Genomic DNA, 22956 nt, shown 5'->3' with positions numbered 1-22956 from the left:
GATACATACTACTGTTTACTCGTACAAACGTATGTTGAACTATAGTACACATATTGGGTAGGTCAACACTGTCCACAACATAATAACATGCACAGATAAGTACAGTGCACATCCACCAATTCAATGATTGATCGCAATTAGTTCCACTTAGTGAGGTTGAGTCATACAGAAAAAGAGAGCGCTGGTATTGGATTGCTGCTTGGAGAACAAGGAGAAAAAAGTTGGACTTTGTGCACTTTGTCAGATATCACCCCTGGCCTCTCTCCCTCGTGTGTATGTGCAGGATAATCAGCAGTGACCTGAGATGGCAGAGTGTACAGCATGCCTCAGTGTGAGACCCAGCTGCCATAATTTTCTTCCAGATTCAATGTGACGGAGGAATCTGGAGGTCATCCATTCATAGAACCCCAGGTACAACAGAAACTCTTTTTTCTTCCGTACATATAGTGCAGGCTATATATATTGCGGATGACCTCCGATACCTTTATAGTACATGATTGCATTCAAAATGTTGTGGACACAGGAAAACGTGACACACAACACACAAACTCAGTCACACGTTAGACAGCAATGTATTCATACAGCATGTGTGTCACTCACTCTAGGAAGCGGGTGATATACTGGCGACTGCAGCGTGACCACCTGGGCAGGGAGGTGCCGTACAGGAGCTGTGGAGACATGACGAAAGGTCGTTTCCCAATGGGTTCACAGTCATTACCGTTGCCATCATGCTGAATCCCAAAGCTGCGACATAAGAGCACATCCCACAGAGAGGGCAATTAAAGTGAGTGGGTACAACACGTAACACGTACTTCAAGCTACAAGTGCAACAGTGGTGAGCTACAAAGACATTACAGCAACAAAAATCAGTGCACAGCAGTGATCAAAGAAAACAAATAAACTGTTCTTGATCTTTTAATGTAAAAAGCAGAGCAACAAGAATGACAAGTGCAGTGAGACACAAGCAGCTGATTTGGTGCCTTCAGAAGCATTTCTACTAATGGCTGATAGATGCTGGTTAAAAATAAGTGAATTGTGAGAAAGTTTAAAGGTACAGTGTGTAGGATTTGGCGGCATCTAGTGGTGTGGTTGCAGATTGCAACCAACTGAGTACCCCTCTGCTCACTCCTCCCTTTCCAAGACTGCGGTAACGTGAACTGCCGAGTGCAAAACCGCGGTAACGCCGTTCGCCTCACTCAGAGGTCATCCATACCATAATAACACTACTTTAGGAGCAACGCAAGTCAGACAGCGGCTGGTGGTATCACGGTTTTGCACTCTGCGGCTCACGTTACCGCAGTTTCACAAGTGTGTCGGAGAACTACGGTGGCCTTCAGGTAACGTAAAAACGTGAAAGCCTCTCTCTAGAGCCAGTGTTTGGTTTGTCCGTTCTGAGCTACTGTAGAAACATGGCGGAGCAACATGGCGGACTCCGTGAAGAGGACCCGCTCATTATGTAGATATGAAGGGCTCATTCTAAGCTAACGAAAACACAACGATTCTTAGTTTCAGGTGATTATACACTAATGAAAACAGTTTTGAATATTATATTCCATTTCTGTCAATAGATTTCCCGAAATGCTACACACTGTTCCTTTAAGAAAGTAGAGTTTCAACAGATAAATTCAACGCTTGTATGTGTCTTGTTGCCGATTTTGAAAATGACTATTACACTCAAAGTCACAATTGAAGCTTCATGTAAAATGAAGCTTATGTTCACATGAATTTCGTGTCAACATCTGATTAAATAGCAACTAAACATTGTTCCTGTTTTTACCACATTTGACATTTTAACAAAGAAAAGGGTGACATCATCAGACCTAGCGGTCGTTAGCTAAAATGACAAAGGTTGCTGGTATAGTTTATCAGCTAATTATGAGAAAGTAACAAAACTACGAATACATCCTTTAAAGAGGACCTATTATGCTTTTACCCTTTCCTTTAGTGTGTTATATAGTTTTTGTGCATGTAAAAGGTCTGTAAAGTTACAGTAAAGCCAAAACGCCAAAGGGAGTTACAGAAACACTGCTCCTGAAAGGCCTGAAATGCCTTGATTGAAGTCCTGCCTTTTCTTCCGTAACGTGATGATGTCACCAAGTAACACACTTTACTTAGCAGCTAGTTTGGCACCCCCTCAAACAAAGTTAGTTAGAGCTCAAAAAGAGCATTTCAGACAGAAGGTGAAAAGAGGTGCTGCAGCACAACCGGTATGAGAAAAATAAAGTGTTTTTTGAACGTTAAAGCATGTAAACATGTTCTAGTAGAAACCAGACATACAAGTATGCACCTGAAAATGAGCATAATAGGTCCTCTTTAAAAAAAAGAATATTTGTACTATTGTACTTTTGAATGCTGAAAACAACCTCAGTCTGTCAGTCCACTGTTGGAGCCATTTTTCTCCTTATAGGAAGGACTGCTGTATTCACAATGGGCTCCTGTCTATACAGGACTTGTTTGTACATTCAACAAAGAACACTCTGAACATACATCCAGGACAAGCTGCCAAACATACCGCACACACATGGTGGAGAACAAATTAAGTAAGTAAGTAATTTTAAAAAGGTATACGTCAGGCTCAGCTCGACCACAACAATCAAGATGAACAAATACGATGGGGCTACCAACCGCACACAGTTTTCATTGATTGAAGTCAAATTGAATTAGTCTGAAGAGAATGGGAGTATAATTGCAAGCTGCACGTAGAATTGGGAAACGGATCGATGGAGTATAGGAGGCAATGTTTGCAGTCGATGGTTTGACTTCTGTATGTGCTTGTGTTATTTCTCTAACCTGTTTTCAAACAATGTGGTTACATGTGACCAATCAAAATACAGAGGGCATAAATTTAATTAAATTAGAGGAACATCTGGTCTCTGTGCAGGATATGCATCTGTTTTTAAAAAAAAAAATCAGGATGGTCTTTAAATCCAATCCAATAGTTCAGTTACATTAAAAAAAGGAATTTTTTTTAGATATTAGATTACATGTCGAAGGCTGTCATTGTACAACCTACAAGCTTTGCCACAGCAAACAATGTGGGAAAACATGTTTTCTCAAGGAAAATTCAAATTGTTTGTATTACAAATAATGTGGCTGTACTAATTAATGTTACATAATAATTACTGTATATTCTCACCCTTGTAATCCCACTGTCTCAGATAAGAAGTATGAGCCTTTCTTTCAGTGCTTTATTCCTCAGTGACAGACATACAGTATAGATTAAAAAATGGCAACTGCTTCCCCTCCACTCTTCTGTTTTCTCTAAGTACTCCCACATATAAACCATCACAAATAGCTGTATAAAGGAGGGCTGCATGTGGTCTCAGCTAACTGGTTGCTATGGAATATTAATTATGAGTTTTCATTAGTTTAACCCATTTGGAGCTGGAGCCAGTCCTGTGCTATTCCCCTGTTTTAAGATTACCTTATATGGCTTTTGTTTTATTGATTGCTGTTCCTTTCTGAGAAAGCTTATGCTTTCTTGTTTTTGTTTGTGTTGTTAATTTCCTCTAATTACTAAGTCTGTTGTGGAATCATTTGAGGAAAAAAAATCCTCAAGCACAAATGTTAAAAGTGGTAATTAAGAGGATGAAAGAATTGCGATAAAATAGTCGTAATGAGCAACTTAATGAGTGCAAGTTTAATTAGCTAACTTTGCTGCAGCTGATAAAATCTGCTAGCAACAGTTAATTCAGCCAGAAAAGGTCAGCTAGAAAGGAGAGGCCTGCTTTTGTCTACTTCTGCCTGAAATCAAGGACCCGGTGTTATAAAAATTGCTCAGAAATTCAAGTGGTAAATGTGCCGGAGTTACAATAGTAAACTGCAGTGCCGTGTGAGAACAGAAAGCTTGAGGGCGAACAATCAATTGCATTTTGGTGAACTAATCAGAGTTGATCAATCTTGTTTCTTTTCTGCTCCTTATTTGACAATGTGAACGTAAAGCAGAACATTATAATGTGCATTTTTGTGTGTGTGTGTGTGTGTGTGTGTGTGTGCAGTGGAGCCTTACTTGTGTCCCAGCTCGTGAGCCACAGTGAAGGCCAACGGGAGGCCAGTGTCCTCACTAATGCTGCAACTGCGATGGGACTGACACATCCCCGCCACATGGGACAGCCCCAGCGTCTCGCAGGGCATGTTGATGGCTGCACAGATGTCTTTCCTGTGAAAAGAGAAAAGTGTGGAGCGTTGGCCAGATGTCGGGTGATTCAGAAGGCAACATGAAAGACGACACATCAGAGGTGTGAATTACAAGGTGACGGAGAGCAGATAAAAACGATAACGATGGGAGGTGAAAAACTACGGGAGATACAGTAGGTGGTGGGAAACAGAGGGAACAATCCAATCTGCTGCAAACTGCATTTACTCATCAAATGTCTCACTGAGCACCTGTATGTGATTACCACAGAGACCCAGCAGCGCTTCTACTCCATCGACTTCATGTCTCACTGATGTTAATTAGAATATTAGCCACCATTTGTTTGTCATGAATGTAATAAATCCCTCTTATATAATAAATTAAACAACTGACTATTTTTCACATGAATTGAAAAACCTGTGAGAACTTTTTTTTTTATTTTATTTTTTTTTAATCTTGAAACACTAAATGCATACAATAAAAAGGTTAAAAAACAAAACAACTTTTAAATGCCTTAACACAAAAACACAACCCAAAACCTAAATAAAATATATCTAATTTTCCTTACATATTTTTAACGATTTAAACAGCAAAAACGTTCTTACTACTTCAATCTGTTGCGCTAATAGACTGTGAATTTAAATTTGAACACAATTACAGAAAGAATATTTATCGTAAATACTTAATATTTTATTTTCTCTACAATCGAACAGTAGTTCAAATTTCAAATGAATAGTAAACAGCCCTTCATGTGTGAGAGGGAGTTACCCCAGGAGGGAAGCTATTCATAACTGAGCCATGCGATATTTCCTTGGAGTTAATAGCTATGCTCCAACTTTAGCAATAACAGGAGATATGAGGTGGGAGCTTGTGATGTTCAGTGGAAGGTTTGTATATCCAGGCCAGGGGCCAGTTAATAAACAAACATTAATAATATTTATCGAATAAAATGAATAAATATTAAAAGGTCCATAACTCATCTTTCTCTGAAATTCTTTATTTTTTTTCAAATTAACTGACTTATTAACTAAATTAACTTGACACAAGGATTGACACTAGTTTCAGTTTAGCTGGTTTAGCTCAGACTTCTGTCGGTCCGGGGGATCCTCCCCTGGAACTTTTTATCATAAAAAAGCTCTATTAGTCTATTTCAGGCACGGTGGAGATTCAAACCCGGCTAGGGGCCTTTATTGGGGCCCTTCTTTGCATGTTCTCCCCGTGTTAGCATTGGTTTTCTCCGGGTTCTCCAACTTCCTCCAACAGTCCAAATACATGCAGGTTAATTAATGACTCTAAATGTCCCGTAGGAGTGAATGTGAGTGTGAATGGTTGTCTTTCTCTATGTGTCAGCCCTGTGATAATCTGGCGACCTGTCCAGGGTGTACCCCGCCTTCACCCAATGTCAGCTGGGATCGGCTCCAGCTCCCCCGCGACCCTGAATAGGATAAGCTGCTACAGATGATGGATGGATGGTCTACTTCAGTGCTTTCCAGTGTGGCTATGTCACCTTGTTTACATTAATAGTATAAAATTTGTGAATCAATTTATTTTCATTTTAATTAGAAAATGGTCAACGTGCCACCCGGCAAAATCTGACCCACAAGTTGAGTATCACTGGAATAATTTAATCAATATGGGCAATAATTTACAAGCTAAAATAATATTTAAATGGGATAAATAACAAAATGGGCCCTGGTTAAAGAACTTGTATGATAGGTGTTGTAAATCAAATACTTAAGACAGGAAAGAGTGATAATGTATCTTTAAAGGGAAAACTGATTCACAAAACTGAACTGAAGTAAAATAGGTGAAATTAGAATGATCCTTTTTTACTGAAAATTATGTTCTTTATCTATCACAGAAAAGGAGGTCCATTTGTGCCCAGAATAGAGCTTCTCCTTCATAATGAAACAGGTTGGTACGCTGCTTTGGAAGAAGAAAAATTGAATTTGTCCAGTGTGGGATCTGAGAGAAATAAGAAAGGAATGTAATTTTGTTCCTTATTGCCTTTTGCACTGGGAATTTTGTAATCTTTTTTAAATGATTTGAAGGATACAAGAGAGCTGCTGGATACTGTATGAATGACTCAAATCGTCTGAAATGGTTGTTTGAAAAGGAGACCTTCAAACTGGCAGCTTATTTAGTGAATGATGAGAGTTCAGGGAGAAACCTTGCATCAGTAAGGGGTGGATGATGATTGTTGTTCATCACCCGGATTGATTAATCTTTTTTTTCCCCTTTACATTGTACCTGCAGTTTATTTATTGAGGACATTGGCAGTGTTAATTACAGCTGGTGACTGTTAAGATATCAAATAGATACGGATGCATGCAGCTTTGATTCTTCTCTCTGCCACCGTCTCAATCAGTAAATCAATAACTGCTCTGGGATGAAATCATAAAAAAACAATTACGAATCGACTCTCTTGGGAGACGTGATACTGTGCGGTTGAGAAAGAAAAAAAGAGAGCGTGGTGAATTGAATTTTTATTTACCTAGTGAGCAGAACGGCTACATCGTGGTGCAGCGGGTGTTCCTCTCCTTTCATGTTGAGTTTCTTCTGCCACTTACAGAAGCTGTTCAAGCTGTTGTCAGCGTGGTGCGTAATCTTTAAGTCATCCTGTTATCCACGTGTCACGTTGACATGAAGGGAAGAGAACATAAAGTAAACAATTACAACAGTTAGCAGCCAGTGTACCATAATGGGTTGTTTACAGTGTGCTGGAAAGAGAAAAATACAGACTCTATTTGAGGGAAAATGTGATAAAGTAGTTGCTTTAAGTGCAGCTAAATTGCACCACATCCGCTTTCAGCATTCAATGCAGCCTTTCAGTGGGCACTAAAACACCCACTTAGACAAATGGACATGGCATCATACAGTAGTGTGTTGTATATATTTTGTTTTGTACACACGATGACCAGGATAACTAGTGACGCATATGAACATGCATTTTTTTCAGGCTGATTTGTCACATTTGTTACACTTGAATTAGTTTTAGCCACATCTATATCTTATTGTGTAAGGGTTAATGTATTTAATGTCATTGTTGTGAAAGAATCTCCGACAGGGCGATGCTGCACAACAATGACCCGCTAGCTGTACATTATCCCACTTATTACACGGCTACTTCCTGAAGAAATCAATATTTTGACAAAAGCGGTCCGCCAGAGTCCGACATCAGAACTGCGCCCATAGCAACGGTCTGTTATACATAGCAACGGTCTGTTATACAGAAATTACAGACCGCAGAACGCTGTGATTGACTGATCAGAATCGAGTATTCAACACAGCCGTGTAATAACTATTATTATATTATTGTGGTTATTTGTTACATATTGCACGTCTTAATTAATGCAAATATTAGTACTATTAAGTAATTACTCTCATTTTAAAAATGTTATTTTATTATTTACTTATATTTCTTTACATATACTGTGTTTATATTGTAGCATTATATACATAATTTACATGTTACATCCTCGATTCCCCCCCCCGAGGATCAATAAAGTATTTCTCATTCTGATCCTGATTTCAGATCTGCTGCTGTGAAGGACAATACAGGAAACATGTAAGTTCTATCTGATAAGTGTTGATTGCAGCCAACAATGTAAAAGCAGAAATTATTTCGAACTAGAACAACCGTAGTATAAGTGATTATGAATGTGATTATGAAAACAGAAAACTCTATTCAAACAGGTTTTATTCATAAACCTGTTTGAATAGAGTTTTCTGTTTTCATAATCATAATAATCATCAATCATAATACCTGTTAGACTTTCAGAATTAGTTTCACATAGACAATTAATTCCATCTACAAAGAAAATGTTCATCTATGTTTTAAAATGGCACCATAAACCCTAAAATGGGCGTGGCACAGACTTCCATATCCAAAGCATCAAAAGGTAATGAAACTACTGAGATAAAACATGTTGGTGTCACTCATCAAATACATAGTTGCAATTCACTATGTATTTTTTTTCCAAAATAAATCACCTCTTACTAAAGCTAATGGATCAGCCATTAGTGGACCAGGTATCATAAAGGACAAATGAACTAAACTGTGTTACAATACAGATATAAAAACATTCAGTATTAATGTTATCTTTGATCTTATCTATACATTTATCTGCTTTTGTCTTTATCAGTGTCTCCAATAAAGAATCAATTCATAAAAAGTATAAAGTGGCAAGAAAAAGACTTCATGTTTTTAAATATCAAAACTTGTAAGAGTGTCTGTGCTGTAATGCATCAGCACTCTCACTTTTTATTTAAAACTCAAGCTACTATTATGTTATAGAAGAAAGTTAAAGGAATAGTTCGACATTTTGGGGAACACGCTTACCAGTATTTGCTTTCTTGCCAAGGCTTAGATGAGAAGATCGATACCACTCTTAATGATATATTTGAATTCAATCTTCACAGTGTAGAAGTACAACAGGTTGTACTTCGTACCGGGAGGGCAGCACTGTTGCACTTACTGCCCCCGGCTCTTAACATGGCTCTTACCCCATGTTTTTTATCCTTACCTTTTGTATGTGAATTAGGTATTATTTTTTTATATGCATGTTTTATATGTTTTTACATGTCCTATTTGTCTACAGCACAAATTAAGTTCCTCACAGAAAACAAAGTGAAATGCAGTGAATTGAATTGTCGTGTTTGATTTTCCCTCAAGTGAAGCGGTGAGGCAACGAGAATTAACAAAACTACTTCAGTTTTACAACACAGTTCAATATTGGGCTTTGTGTGTTGTGTTTGAATGAATTCAATCAAGCTACCTGTTAGTTTGAAATAATTATTTTGAGCTTGATTGTGTGCACACATAACCATTCTGTTCAGTATGCCTTTGAGGAATAAAACTTATTACCTTTTTTTTTTTTTTTCAAACTAACCACATTTCATCATCATAACAAACGTTTTTACCTCATCCTGCTCCAGTAGGATGAGTCGAACAACCACAATGTTGATTGCGTTTCCAATACTGGCATCTCGGAACAGACCTGCCACCTGAAAAAGAAAAACACACTACATTAAACATGATTCCTACCTACCATGGGTTAGGGGAAGGAGTGGGTAGATCAAAATAATTCTAATGAGACAATTTATACAATATATAGGGTGATGATAAAAAATCACTAATTAATTATATCCTGTATTATTATTGTATAATTTGCTCCATATAATTAGCCTTTGTGTAACCCAAGGCTAACAGGTTGCTGCTGTGAGTCGTATGTGGTAGAAAGACATTCATTTCCTAATTTCCTTATAGAGAAACACTCAACAATCTGATCTTGAAATTAAGTTTCATATTTTAAAAGAAAGAATGTCGTATTACAGATCATGGAAGTAATTTAACTGTTGTTGTCAAGGCCAATGCACACACTTAAACACAACATTTAAAAAGACACAATGAGTGAAACATTTGACTTCTCAGAGACATCTTGTCCTGTGTTTGGTCATTTTGATTTCTTTCATTCATTTTTTCCTTTTATGAATTCAATCAGGTTGAATTAGCCTAATGTGGGACATTTTTTGCATTTCAGATTTCTGGAATATATTGTGTTATGAAGCCAATATATTAAATCCAAACCCAGTACTACTCCGAAATCCCCAGGTTGTGTCCAAAAAATGTAGATATCACACTCATAAAAGAAATAGTAGACATATCAGAACTCTAATGCCAAGTTTTCACAGACAAATCTTGATTTATTTAATGTGGGACAATCATGTCCGAAATGTGGAACACTGAAAAGTCTGTGAAAAGACGCTGTTAAAAGGCCTAAAATTCACCTTAATTAATGTACTAAACACTCAAGGCTAAATGTTTGTCCATGTTCAGTCATTTTTCCACTTACAATGTTATTACTGTTACAAAACCTAGGCGTATATGTCTGAATGTTACATAGAGAATCAAACAACATCAAACAAACAATAAGACTATAAATAATAATAAATAAATAAAGCATAATGAATAAAGACTATAAAAGTTGTGATGCATTTAGGCATATTAGAAAGACATTAAATTTCAATAGTTTTATGGATTTATTTGTTTGAGGAAGACCTACACCCACTGGAGCTTAAGCAACTCACTCTAAATTGTATTTATATAGCTCCCCTTTAACAGGTAGAAACCTTGAGCAGAACAGGATCAATTTACAAGTTAACCTGAGTCATTCAGATGAATCCCTTTATTGAGGGATACAAATATTGAATAACCTCAGACCTCAGAGGTGCATCCAGCCTTTTAACAACAATCCAACCTCTTAACACCAAAGCTTTTAGAGCTACGCTTTATTTATTACATGCTCTTACTAAATATTGAACGTCTAAATGCCTTGACCAGAGATCTCCAACCGTTTTACTCTGAGAGCTACTTTGACTAAATTGATGTGGCCAATAGCAGACATAATTTCCTGCTTACGGTTTATGGTCCTTTAATAATGTTTCAGCCACCACAGTCATCGCCTCTGTTACAATCCCGCAAAGGGCTTTTTGTGTTTCGTTAGGATGTGCGCCACTAAACGAAGCCTCTGTTGCCGTTTTGTCCTTCTTCATCAGTTTGGTAAAAGAAGGTCTTTCTAGCATTGTTTCAGCTCCCTTATCTTCTCTGTTCGTAGACTGCTACCAGCCGGAAAGTCCCATGAAAAGTCACTGGACTTTGGTGAAGTGGCGCTTGACGATACCCAATAGTGTATTTTTTGCCTTTTTGTGGCCTGGCTATTTGCTGAGGTCATTGTCAAATCTGTTGTGTGCTTGCTAGTCTGTTAACATCGCCTAATGTTACGGCGTCACTGATGTAACCGAACTTGAAGGCGGCGTTACTCATTAACTGACAGCTGATTGGCAAATAATCAATTTTAAGTCAGAAGGGGGCGGGATGTCTGTAAATCTGTTTATATTGCTATCCAATCAAATTCATAAAGTGACTTTGTGTTATCACATTTATGTACATAGGCTGCGTCCAAAATCACACACCATGCACTACCTACCCAATATGTGTACTATCGTTCAACATACTTTTGTGTAAATAAAGAGCAGTACGTATCTTTTCGGACGCACTGAGCAGTAATTTACGTCGTCACTTCCTGTGAGCCTCCTTGCTAGTTGGAGACGTGTAACCATGGTAACCTGTGCCAACCTCATGTGACCAAATGATGATTTGTAGGAATCAAGTCTGAATTAATTTAAAATACTAGCAAAGTGAATCAAACAAATCTCATACTTACACTTAAATTGAATAGTTATTGACGTTACAGAGCTGTCCGTCAATGTCTGTTATGAAGGTTGTTGTCACTATTGCATTGCATTGTGGGATATTTATGCCAATGTACTGTCCAGCATTGTATACTGTAATATTTCACCAGAAATAGTATGCAATTGGCGTACTATTGATACTAAGGTTTCGGACATTCTAAAAATCTCACATACTTTTTAAGCGTATTAAATAGCATGTTCGTATGGAATTTCGGACACAACCATAGAGTGCTCCAGGGATGACGTATTTCTGTAGGCCAACCAGGAAGTTGGCATCACCCTGGGTTCCCTCGACAAAAAGCCAATGGGATTTTTCCATCGGGTTTTGGATTATTGCAGAAAATAAGCTCTGTGGCAAACACACGTTTATGATACTTAAACGTTTTGTTCAGCAAGATAATCTCCTCAACTGAACACCACATCTATGATTTTTGAAGCGGAAATGCAATCGCGAAAAGTAAAAATCGAACGTTAGGCCATGAACAAACTACACCACGGTCGCAAGAGCACGAATATACACAACAAGACTGTAAAGGCGGACGAGTCGGCATAGTGATGTTTAGTAGTCTCATCTAGCCACTTGGGATATTTATTGATGTATTTTATATCATGGAACAAAACATTAAAATCTCTTCAGCTTGTGTTAACCACAGATCTTATTTCAAGCATCTAACTAAACACCAATTAAAAAAAAACATTAACTAATTTCCGGGTTTTAGGACTCATTCCTGTAGCACTCTATTGCCAAGAAGTGAAAGTCAATTGTTCGTTCCATTGCAACATCAGTGCCCACCAGTAATGCTACAGCACATGTTACAACACATGTTCCACATTTAACCTTGTAGTCAGTTTACTTTGGGTCACTGCAGCTTTGAGTTTCTTTGTGCTCAACTAACATGAACTGTGTAGAAACTGGCGACCTAAACCCTAGAATAATTCCTTATTCTAAAGGAAGATGGTTTGCTTAGGTGGTTTTGTCATTGGAAAAATCACGTGAATGGAGTGTAGAAATAGACTGCACTTAAATAAGCCTATAGCTTTGAAAGTGACTCGTGGTCTTGAGCTGAGGTGGCGTGTGACAATACAGAGCTCTGCTTTATAAAGGGCATGAAGAGGCAGCGTGGGGGTTTATTACTGGAGAACGGGGAGCGATCAAGGTCAACATATTGAGAAACGAGAAGTGAGAAACAAAGGTCTGAGGTGAAAGGGACTCACACTGATGAGATGCAAAACTGTGAGCATCATTATCACCTAGCTCAATAAAGGCTTCTTCACAGAGCAACACCAAACTTTAAAGGTCTCATTATATTCTGCAGGAAGTGCCTTGTGAGATTGGAAGCATGCATCACACTTGCTGTTGCAGATAACAGCACTATTTTGCATCGACTCCAGAGCACAGATGTAATATGTTGGATTATTTTCTATTCAACATTAACGGCATTTTTCCACAACAGGTTGTGTTTAGATTGACAGTAATGAGCCTCTGAGTGGAGCAAAAAACTGCACAGATGAGTAACAGATAAATGACTGTAAGTGCATTTACTAAAGAAGTAAAGATGCTAGAAAAAGGAAGATTGTCAGTATGCTTCAAACTAAATACTTGTCAGATTATTACACAGCGTGTAACAAAACAACTCCAACCCCCAAACATTTTCGTCCTGCCTTATAATGTGGCAGACACTTTTGCCTTCAGACGTGTTCAAACAACATGTCGTGCTCGTTCATTTCAAGTGTACCTTGATCCTGGCTACAGAAATGGTATCAATTACAATAGAAGCTCATCTGTGTTTATCACAGATAAATTGAGCTGCCTGGGATATGCTGTTATGCAATATTGGTTGTTTAAAGGTACAGTGTGTAGGATTTGGCAGCATGTAGTGGTGAGGTTGCAGATTGCAACCAATTGAGTACCCCTTCGCTCACTCCTCCCTTTCCAAGACTGCGGCAACGTGAGCCGCCGAGTGCAAAACCGTGGTAACGCCGGAAGTAAGACAACGATTATTGAACACTGTCGGAGAACTACGGTGGCCTTCAGGTAACGTAAAAACACAAAAGTCTCCCTCCAGGGCCAGCGTTTGATTTGTCCGTTCTGGGCTACTGTAGAAACATGGAGGAGCAACATGGTGGACTCTGTGAAGAGGACTCGCTCCCTATGTAGATATGAAGGGCTCATTTCTAAGCTAATGAAAACACAACGATTCTTGGTTTCATATGATTATACACTAATGAAAACATAGTTATGAATATTATATTCCATTTCTGTTAATGGATCCCCTGGAATCTTACACACTGTTCCTTTATGGATTATAGTAAAGGGACGCTGTCCATATACTATAATCACAACATCATGTTTGACCTTTGTGGCATATCATAACCTCTCTCTGTCTCACTTCTATAGCCGTCACTTATCTTGTGTTCAAACTCAAATAAAGGCAAGCTGGTCCAAAACAATACTAGATTATTTTTAATAATAGCCCCATTCTATACTCTACATAAATCATGCAGTCATTCATTCATTATGCATGAAGCTCCGACCTTCTAACTAGATTTCAACACAACAAATGCTTTGTTCAACAAAGTATTATAAGTATTTCACTGTTCAGCTGAAGCTAACATGCTGCTGTACTTAACCAGTGAACATAAGTGGCTATAAAGTAGGATGACCTCAAATATACAGTCGAGAAACTCCAGCAGATTGATGCCGAGGAGCAGGAGAGAGCACCTTATTCTGCAATAACAATAACCTTATACTAACTGATCTGTCATCAGACTCAAGAAGTTATTTATAAAGTTGAGTAGAGTTGTAGAAGCAACACTCATAATACTGACATTTTTCTTGTTCTCAGGTAAAACGTCTACGCACTAAAACCTTCTGTGCACACTGAGGCACTTGACATAAAGGACGTTATTCATCAAAACTTGTTGTGTCTCATAGTAGCGCCCATTCACAGCTATTTGTGGTGCACATCTCGTAGCTGAATCAACTTTGCAACACATTTTAACAGCAGCATTAAATTTGCTTTCAGCCTATCTTTATCCATGTTTCTCTATTGTTTATCTTGTGAATAAAAATAGAGCTGCGGCTATTTAAAGCAACAATGTGCTGTTGATTTTACATGTTTCCTCTCAAGCCACATGCTGCATGGCACACTTACACCCAGTCTTGAAGGGTAGATAGTGCTTTCTGGATTTCTACTGCACCTTTCTTTATGCCCATGTGATTTGTTTGTTTGTTAATATATGGCTGTAATTAATATCCCAGAGAAAACGCAATAAATAACCATAAGAGATCACCATGTGAAAGGAAGTTGGAAGCTATTTTTGTGAAAGAGCTTCTGCTAAAATTGACTATCCTGGCTGTTACATGTGTGTAAATCATACCGCTGGGTGCACACAGTAGGGCAAAATACAAAAATATGAACCTCTTGTAAAGTTGACAACTTGGCGACGGCGTCGGTGATGAGACAATGGAGCAGCTGGTGGCTGAGGAAGATGATGCCATTACTTATTGTTTGGGTAAGAGGTTGTTTCCCTTGATCCTGTGCAAGATTGTTTTCACAAAGCTGAATCGTTTGGGTCTTTAAAGTTCAAAGCTGGAGTGTAGAGGACCACGAGAGGATGTGAGGAATAATGGCCGCTTCCTCTGTGTATTATTGTCTGTTAAGTCTGTTAATCCGCGGGCTTCTCTGTCAGTGAATTCCCTTTCCTGATATTCTGTCCTCTGAAAGCACATTCAGTAGCTGCAGTGACATGACTTTATTTTGGAAAAACCCACTTACAGTATGTGCTAATCAATAACAGACAAGGAGTCAGTTTGCTTAACCCCTAACTAGGTGGCAATAATAACACTGATGGTGAGAAGAGTTTAATCCATCCATTGTGTTACCTGACACACGGATGGAAAAACTGAAACAGATTCTGGTGCCAAACTGCAGTACCCTCCAAAACATCTGTGAAGATGTTCAAACATCCTGTAACTCTGCATTCCAAATATCTGGGAGGATTTTTTCTATGTAACATTAGCTTTAAAGGTGCAATGTGTAAGATCCTGGCCAGCATGTTAGTTTAAAACATTTAAAAAGTGAACTAACATTATCAACAGAATGTGGAGAGATAATGTAGCGGTGCACAGAATGATGTCCCACAGGCTCAGTCTGGTGCTACACATTAATTTAAGATGTTCTGCAAAATGTAAAATAATGCTTTAGGTTGACAATCACTACACAGTGTATTCTACTTCTATCTTGTACACAGAGATTTTCATTATCTCACTTATTCACAAGAACAGTAACAAAATGCCAGAAATGCACAAAATCAAAGATTACACCATCTCTAAACTCTTTAGAGGGTATTATATCGAAATAATTCCTGTTTAGATAAACTTAGCTCAGCAGCATTACACCATATTTCTTATATCTCTTAATAAACAGTAAACAACAACATAAACAATATTCATAGCAAAAGGCTAATATGAGCAACGGGAGGGCTCCCTCACGAGGGCTCATTGTCAAAGCTCCCAGCGCCCCGCGCTACTACTAACGTTACCATGGCGACTGTAACCCTCGTATTAGCTGCTAGCTAACTGGCTAAATTGAAGCAGCAAAACAGACGCTAACACACGCTAAACATTCACTGAACTGAACACAGCGTCACCGAAGTACAGTGTAAACATTGCCCTAACACAGAATTGCTAACTAACATCACCAGCTTACCTGCAAAATGTAAAATAATGCTTTAGGTTGACATCGCTACACAGTGTATTCTACTTCTCTCTCGTACACCGAGATTCTCGTTATCTCACGTATTCACGCGAGACTTCCCTGTGACGCTCCCTTCACATACACGGCTTCTGTAGCGACACTGCCACCTACTGGCGATCTACTGGCACAACACCCTAATAATGACACTGGCAATAAATAACACTGTACCCTAAATTATAACCACATTGAACTCTTTCTTCTTATAAACACATATGAAACATGACAAACTCTCTTCACTTGCATTACACCCAAGAAATGGTTCTGTTTTATAACCTACACATGACTGATTATGCCACAATAACAGTTGACATTATGTCACAGACGTCTATATGTTGTGTTACAGAGATATCTACTGAAATGAGCATGCTAACCAGCTAGCCCAAACCCGTCCTGTCTTGTAATACCACTTGTTCCTGGAGAGGTGATAGTGAGTCACACTAACATCCAGTCTGCCCTCAGTCCAACATGAGAGCATGTTACGCATTAACCACGTGGGTACTACGGGGAAGGCTGATCAAAAAATAAATGAATAAATAAATAAATAAATAAATCTGCATGTTTGAATAAATGCATCTATTTATACTACTATCACCGTCAATTACGAATCGCCATCTTAAAATAGTTACAGCTCTGAGTGCCATAGTGATACGTTGTGGCCGTATGTAAATAGCTTACTTCCCACTCAAGACTATGTGGTGGTATGGTGTAGCGCAGTGTTTCTCATTAATTACCTCGACCTGCCACAGTTTCAGAATGAACCAAACATATTTTTACACTTCTCAACGGGTGGTTTCTGCGCAGTCTGCCGCAGGGGATTCAGCTCGCCACGACCGGCTCTAGGTCAGCTGGGAAAGGTGCAAATGTAAAGTTGGCTCACGGCTTCGCAGTGCTCCTGTCGGTAACCGACCCGATTTGCCAAGTTCTCCATAGATCTAAGCCTCTTCATTGTGCTCTCAAAGTTCACCAGATTTTTGCATTCAACTTTACAAAATGTTCTTCCGGAGGAGCATGCCCCCAGACCCCCACCCCACCCCACCCCACCCCCACCCCCACCCCCAGAGGGTCTGAGGTCCACCCACCACAGTCTCACAAAATCCTGCGGGAAACACTGATGTAGCCTGTTGTAATTTGTAGCAGAGCAGTGTAACATTTTGTTAGTAATTACTGAAGCAAACACAATAAAAGTGATTTTGTGACAATTATCACCTTGGTGAGATCCACAAAATTTGCACACCCACGGGCAAAAACATGAATCTATGCAAATGCCTATTCATGAGAGGACAAAGAAGTAGAGCTAAGTAGTATTTCCGCTTTGTCCTTGCCACCAGCAGGAGACCACTGCCTGCTAGCTCAAAAGTCATATTTAAAGTGCAGACACACAAAGGTGGAATCAATCCTCTCATGAATGAGACTTTTTCCCAAAACTTTTGTGTGCATTGATAAAAGCTTGGAGATCAAGTGGGTTGAAATTGGTAATGAAATTATAATTCAAACAACATGCATTTTGATGCATGGAAAAGTTAATGTTAAGGTTTCACAGACTTACAATGTTCATGACAGCCAGGACGTAGCTCTCCACAGCTTTGCTCCCATGATGCTCCACCATTTTAGGGTCGGCCACCACCAGCGTTTCCACCCACTTCTCTTTGCTGACTGAGCGTTGATGAATTCTCCTCCTTCGTCTCTGCTGCCGCTGCTCCCACCGCTCCCGCTGTCTCTCAGTGTCTTCAAAACTTTGATGGGAATCTGGAGACAGAAATAGACATTTGAAACGTTCTTACTGAAGCACAGCATATGCCAACATAGCACACCAGGTAGGAATTTTAACATGCCGTTTTTTCTTGGAACCAAAAACCTGCTAATGGCCTCACTGCATTTATTATTCTTCCTCTCTTTATTAATATATCACGTTAATAGAGTAGTAGTTATTCAAATGTTTAAATAACAACTAATAATTTGGAATAAATTAAACTCATAATGTTGTTTTTGAAGGAAGAATACAATCAGAAACTACATTGTTTTGTCATTTTAGCCAACAGCAGTCTAACAGAACGAATGATGGAATAATCTGCAATACCGCCTGGAAATCTGAACACTAATAACCGTCTGTAGCTTTAAGACATTTCTCATTAATCCTCCTCAACCTGCCTGTGAGTGCTTTAGGTGATGCTGTACCTTGTTAATTGTCGGTTAATCTTTTCCATTAATGATAATAATTTTATTTATAGTAACAGTACATTTCTGTAAAAGAGCATGTGTGTTAAGCTATAAGTGTGGGCCATATACTGTAGGGGGTTTATCAGACCAGTGTGGACAATTTTGCAAACCAGTGTGGGCAATACTGCAATTAAAGGATTCATGGAAGCATTTTTTTAATAATTCTTTATTGCCAATGTGTGAACAGGTTGTAACCTAACTTAAAAAATGAGACCTTCCTCTACTTTCTCAGCCTGTAGACGGCTTTTAATATGAAGAACCCCGCACGTTTTTTCCAGGAAAATCGAGTGCCTTTACTCTCTTCAGCTCCACTAACGGGCTAACAGTGTGCAACCATACTGCAGCTAATGTTCAGTCAGAAATGGAGTCTGCTAATGCCAACAAATGACCCCCATCACAACTCAGACTCCAGCACAAACTCCCCGGAAGCACAAAAAAAAAGTTATATCTCGTGAAGCTTGTCTTGCAAAACAGGAATGTGACTGACATCGGGGTGAAAACTCGGATCAACATTGGTCGGACCGTCGATTCATGGAGGGACCTTCGTTTGGTTTTGGATATCAAAACGGACCCCAAGCTGGTCCTATTGGACAGGTAAGCTAATGTATATGTAGTGATATTGTGGTTTTAGCTGGCTAATGTTAACCAACATGATGCCTGTCAATCATGTTGAGTCTCGTGTGTGTCGCCTCACTGTTTTGACTGATGCTCGCTTGCGTCTATGTAGTGTGAGCACAAGAGCAAGCAACAGGACGTTGACTATCATTGATTTAACGGACACAGGTGTTACTGTTAAGCAATTTCTTATTCTTACATATAGCCCCTTTAAATATGATATTTCCATCATTGTGATGAAGTTTCTTGATTTGACAGGTATTTATTTATTCTTTGGATTAGACAAAAACAGACATTTTGATCTGGTTGATTTATGCATAAACAAGTATTTCAAAATATAAATTGATATTACAATATAAAATTACATATATGTACAGTAATGTTGGATTTGTATCTATATGACCCATGCCTATGCTCAGCCACCCTAACCTGTCAAATAAAGGTTAAATACAATTTGGTGCATATTGTCCATTTTTGTGTAGACATAATCAATAGTCTATATTTTTAATTACACTGGTTGGAATACTGCATTAGCACTGAATATTGAATACTTACCTGTTGTTGTAAAGTCGTTTTTCAGATCCTACTTTGAGCCTTATCACGCAAAATTACATATGTGTCAGCAGCTCTGTTTGTACTCCTTTTGGTCCACACTGGTACTGTCGTCATCCATCCATCTCTGTGTATATATCCATCCGTCTACCTACAGTATGGTAATTGCTCTGATAATCTGTACTTCTATTTCTTTCTGTGAGCAGTTTGATTCACATCAGCAGGTGCCCACAAGCATAAAAATCGCTGCATTGACGTCAGGAAGAGACAGGAATGTTTTTCTTTTTTTTTTTTTTTACTGATTCGTGTGATAAAAGATGTGCAAATTCCTAATAATCCATTCACAAACTCAAAGTCCATTTTCTTGGCTGTCAAGGACGCTCCATTTTCTGTCAGGGTAAATTGAGGCAACTCAGAATTTGAAGTTGGCGATTTATGAGCTACTAAACTTTAAAGGTCAGGTCCATTATTTTTTATTTTATTAGGTTTTTATATCCTTCTGCAGCTTCTCAGTGGTGTTCCTTATGTATTCAAATCCGAACATGTTTTAGCGTCATTTTCCCAAGCCCTTCTATAAACTTTTACCCATGTGACCTGACGTAGGTGTCTGCATGATGACGCTGCTACATATACAGTTTATATATATACTGTACATCCTAATAGTCAGTGAATTAACGTTACATACAGTAACTTAGATGGCGGTTGGCATGCTTCCAGTTCGGAGAAGCAGACAGGAGTACCGGCACGGAAGCTAAGTGGTGTACTGCTGTGGACTGGTATTATCGTCATCTATCCATGACGAAATATGTTAGTTCGGATCTGAAAGTCACACAATAACACGAACAAACTAACCGACCAACAACTCCTGTGTTCTGCGAGGTAAAATTACTGTTTTTGTGAATCTCATCTGGTAGCTTTGAAGACAGTGATATAAAGACTCAATATATCGTTGGAAAGGGCTGTCTGATGTAAAGATAAAGTGATGAAAATATTTTTCTAAATATAGCGTACACTTAAACTGATCTTAATTTTTTTTAGGTGGCTAAAATGTGTTTTTCTGCTTCTCCCGTACACAGCCACTTTACCTCGCTGTCAGACAACCTTCCGGATGGGGAACTGAAGCCGTTATATCGATCTCTTCAAAGCCACCAGACTACATTAACAAAAGCAGTAATTTTACCTCGCAGAAAGCGCAAGTATACATAAAACCCCACTTTATAAAATCCAAGTCTTTTCAGTTATTTCCAAACGTAGCACAACTAACACTGACTCAGCTAGTGCTAGGGTTCACATTATTCATAACCGTATTGATTAGCTTTGATCATCTTGCTTTGGTAACCTACGTCACTGCTTTTTGCAACTGCAGAGTGGACGTTTCCATTTAAAGGGACTGTTTGTAAGAATCAGAAATGCTTGTTAACAGCGACACATGTGGCCGTAAGGTCAGCGAAAGTCAGCGTCGGGCTCGTGCTTGTGCTCGCTCTAAATAGACATGAACGAGCATCGCTCAACACAGTGAGGCGACACACGTCAGCTAAAACCACAATATCACTCTATATTTCAGCTGCTTGGCAGTAAAGTTAGCTGACCAGACGAAGGTCTCTCCATGAATCAATGCTGATCCTAGTGTTGGCTTTTCCTGTTTCAGCCTCCCGACCGCGGTCGGAGGGAGACATCAGCACCCGGTCGGAGACGATAACGTTTCTCGCTGCGGAGCCCCGTCACTTCACAAGACATGGAAAACCTCTGTTGGTCTGGAGGAGCTGCAGCATTTATTTCTGCACAAACGTCCACTGTACATTCACTAGATATTCTCAGAGCTAAACTAACTCTTCTGCAGTGTGTAGTGTGCGTGCATGCACGTGAGGTGGAGCGAGCTGAGTGAAGGCAAGCAGGCAGAGGAGCAGAGGAGCAGAGGAGCAGAGTACAGCAGAGACTCCGCCCCTGGAGACCAAAGCTACGGTCTCCCCCGCGTGCTCCGACCGCGGCCAACACTGTTTAACAGACGAGCTTCACTAGATATAACTTTGCGGTTTTGGTGCTTCCATGTAGTTTGTGTTGGAGTCTTGTCTGAACAGCGTAGCCACACGCGAGCGAGCATATGCGAGGGCGCATGGGACACCAACCCGGATGATTTATACATGTAAGAAGTTACAAACAGTCCCTTTAAAAAAAATTAAAAAAACGAACGTCCTTTAAAGTTTTTTTTCTTTTGATCACTGCAAATTATTAGCCAGAGACAGACTCAAGCGAGAGACAAGAACATCTTATCCTTCATCAGCGCCACTCTCATCAGTCAGTGCTCAGTGTGTGTAATTAGTGGATACGAGTTGGTATGATGTCGGCTAATTATACGGACTGATTCTCACGTACAGTATGCCATCTGACTGGATGTTTTTAGTCAATTTCAAGGAGCGAATAACAACTTTGAAGTATTATAAAACTTGTTAATAGTGTCACTGTGTGTGGGTGTGGTGAGAAAAAGGTGCCTTACTATTGATTCCACAGGTACCGTTGAGAGGTTGCTTCCCTGAGATGGGCTGTATGACTGGACTCCAGGAGGGAGGGGACGCGTGGCGTTTGTAGATGGCGTGGGCCTGTGATGCTGAGGTCTCATCACTCCACGTCTCCAGAGGCTGAATGAAAAACTCTTCATCGGACAACCTGAACAGCCCTGTCTGGAAAAAAAGAAGACGGGCTGTAGGTCAGTTTTCTTCATCTCTTTATACTGAGCTATTTACAAAATATAGCTTCATATTTCAACAGCACTATCAAACAAAACAATGTACTTTGTGTATTTTATTTCATCTTCAGCCGCAATAGAGCTGCAACAATTAGTCATTAATCAAATAGTTGATCGAAAGAAATTAACTACTAAACTATATTTATAATCGATTAATTGTTAAATATAATTATTTTAAGCAAAAATTATAAAAAATTTGGTGGTTCAAGGTTCTTAAATGTGAGAATTTGTTGCAACAAACGGAATACTTTCGGGTTTTGGACTGTTGTTCGGATAGAACAATTTGAAGACATCACATTGTACTTTAGAATATTGTGATGGCTATTTTCCATATTTTTCTGATGTTTTATACACCATGTTATTCATCAATTAACCAACACAATAACTGGCAGATTAATAGATCACCCTACATCCCCTATGTATCCTCACACAGGTTTTACAATATAGTATTTTCACAGTACAATATTCACAAAACAAGTATTTTTAATTTGTTTTTATTATTATTATCTCAATCTAAATTTATCTAAATCAAACCACTGCAATATTGTCAGCTTAATGAATGTTTGCAATGTCTTGTTAGTGTGACCATCCATACATTTGCTCTCTTTTTTTGCTGACTACTTTCATAATGAGTGACGATGCTGTTAATCAAACTCATCACATCAGCAGGTGTCCTTTAC

General features: G+C 39.0%; 1 protein-coding gene across 2 annotated transcripts in view; it reads right to left on the bottom strand.

Annotated features, from left to right (window-relative positions):
* The window catches only part of LOC119476003 (A disintegrin and metalloproteinase with thrombospondin motifs 7), a 104888-nt gene that overhangs the window by 65495 nt on the left and 16437 nt on the right, over positions 1–22956 (bottom strand). The window contains exons 3-8 of one of the 2 annotated variants that reach the window (XM_037749173.1): positions 22028–22211; positions 17696–17895; positions 9059–9142; positions 6630–6754; positions 4010–4159; positions 601–744 (exon numbers count right to left, since the gene is read on the bottom strand). In XM_037749173.1, coding sequence (XP_037605101.1) covers positions 601–744; positions 4010–4159; positions 6630–6754; positions 9059–9142; positions 17696–17895; positions 22028–22211 — 887 coding nt within the window. Of the gene's footprint in view, positions 1–600; positions 745–4009; positions 4160–6629; positions 6755–9058; positions 9143–16101; positions 16174–17695; positions 17896–22027; positions 22212–22956 lie in introns of those variants that run through there. The other variant, XM_037749179.1, reaches the window with a different exon arrangement.

Source organism: Sebastes umbrosus, chromosome 2 (assembly GCF_015220745.1).
Source record: "Sebastes umbrosus isolate fSebUmb1 chromosome 2, fSebUmb1.pri, whole genome shotgun sequence".
Classification (NCBI taxonomy): domain Eukaryota; kingdom Metazoa; phylum Chordata; class Actinopteri; order Perciformes; family Sebastidae; genus Sebastes; species Sebastes umbrosus.
This window is presented reverse-complemented; position numbering and strand designations above follow the sequence as displayed.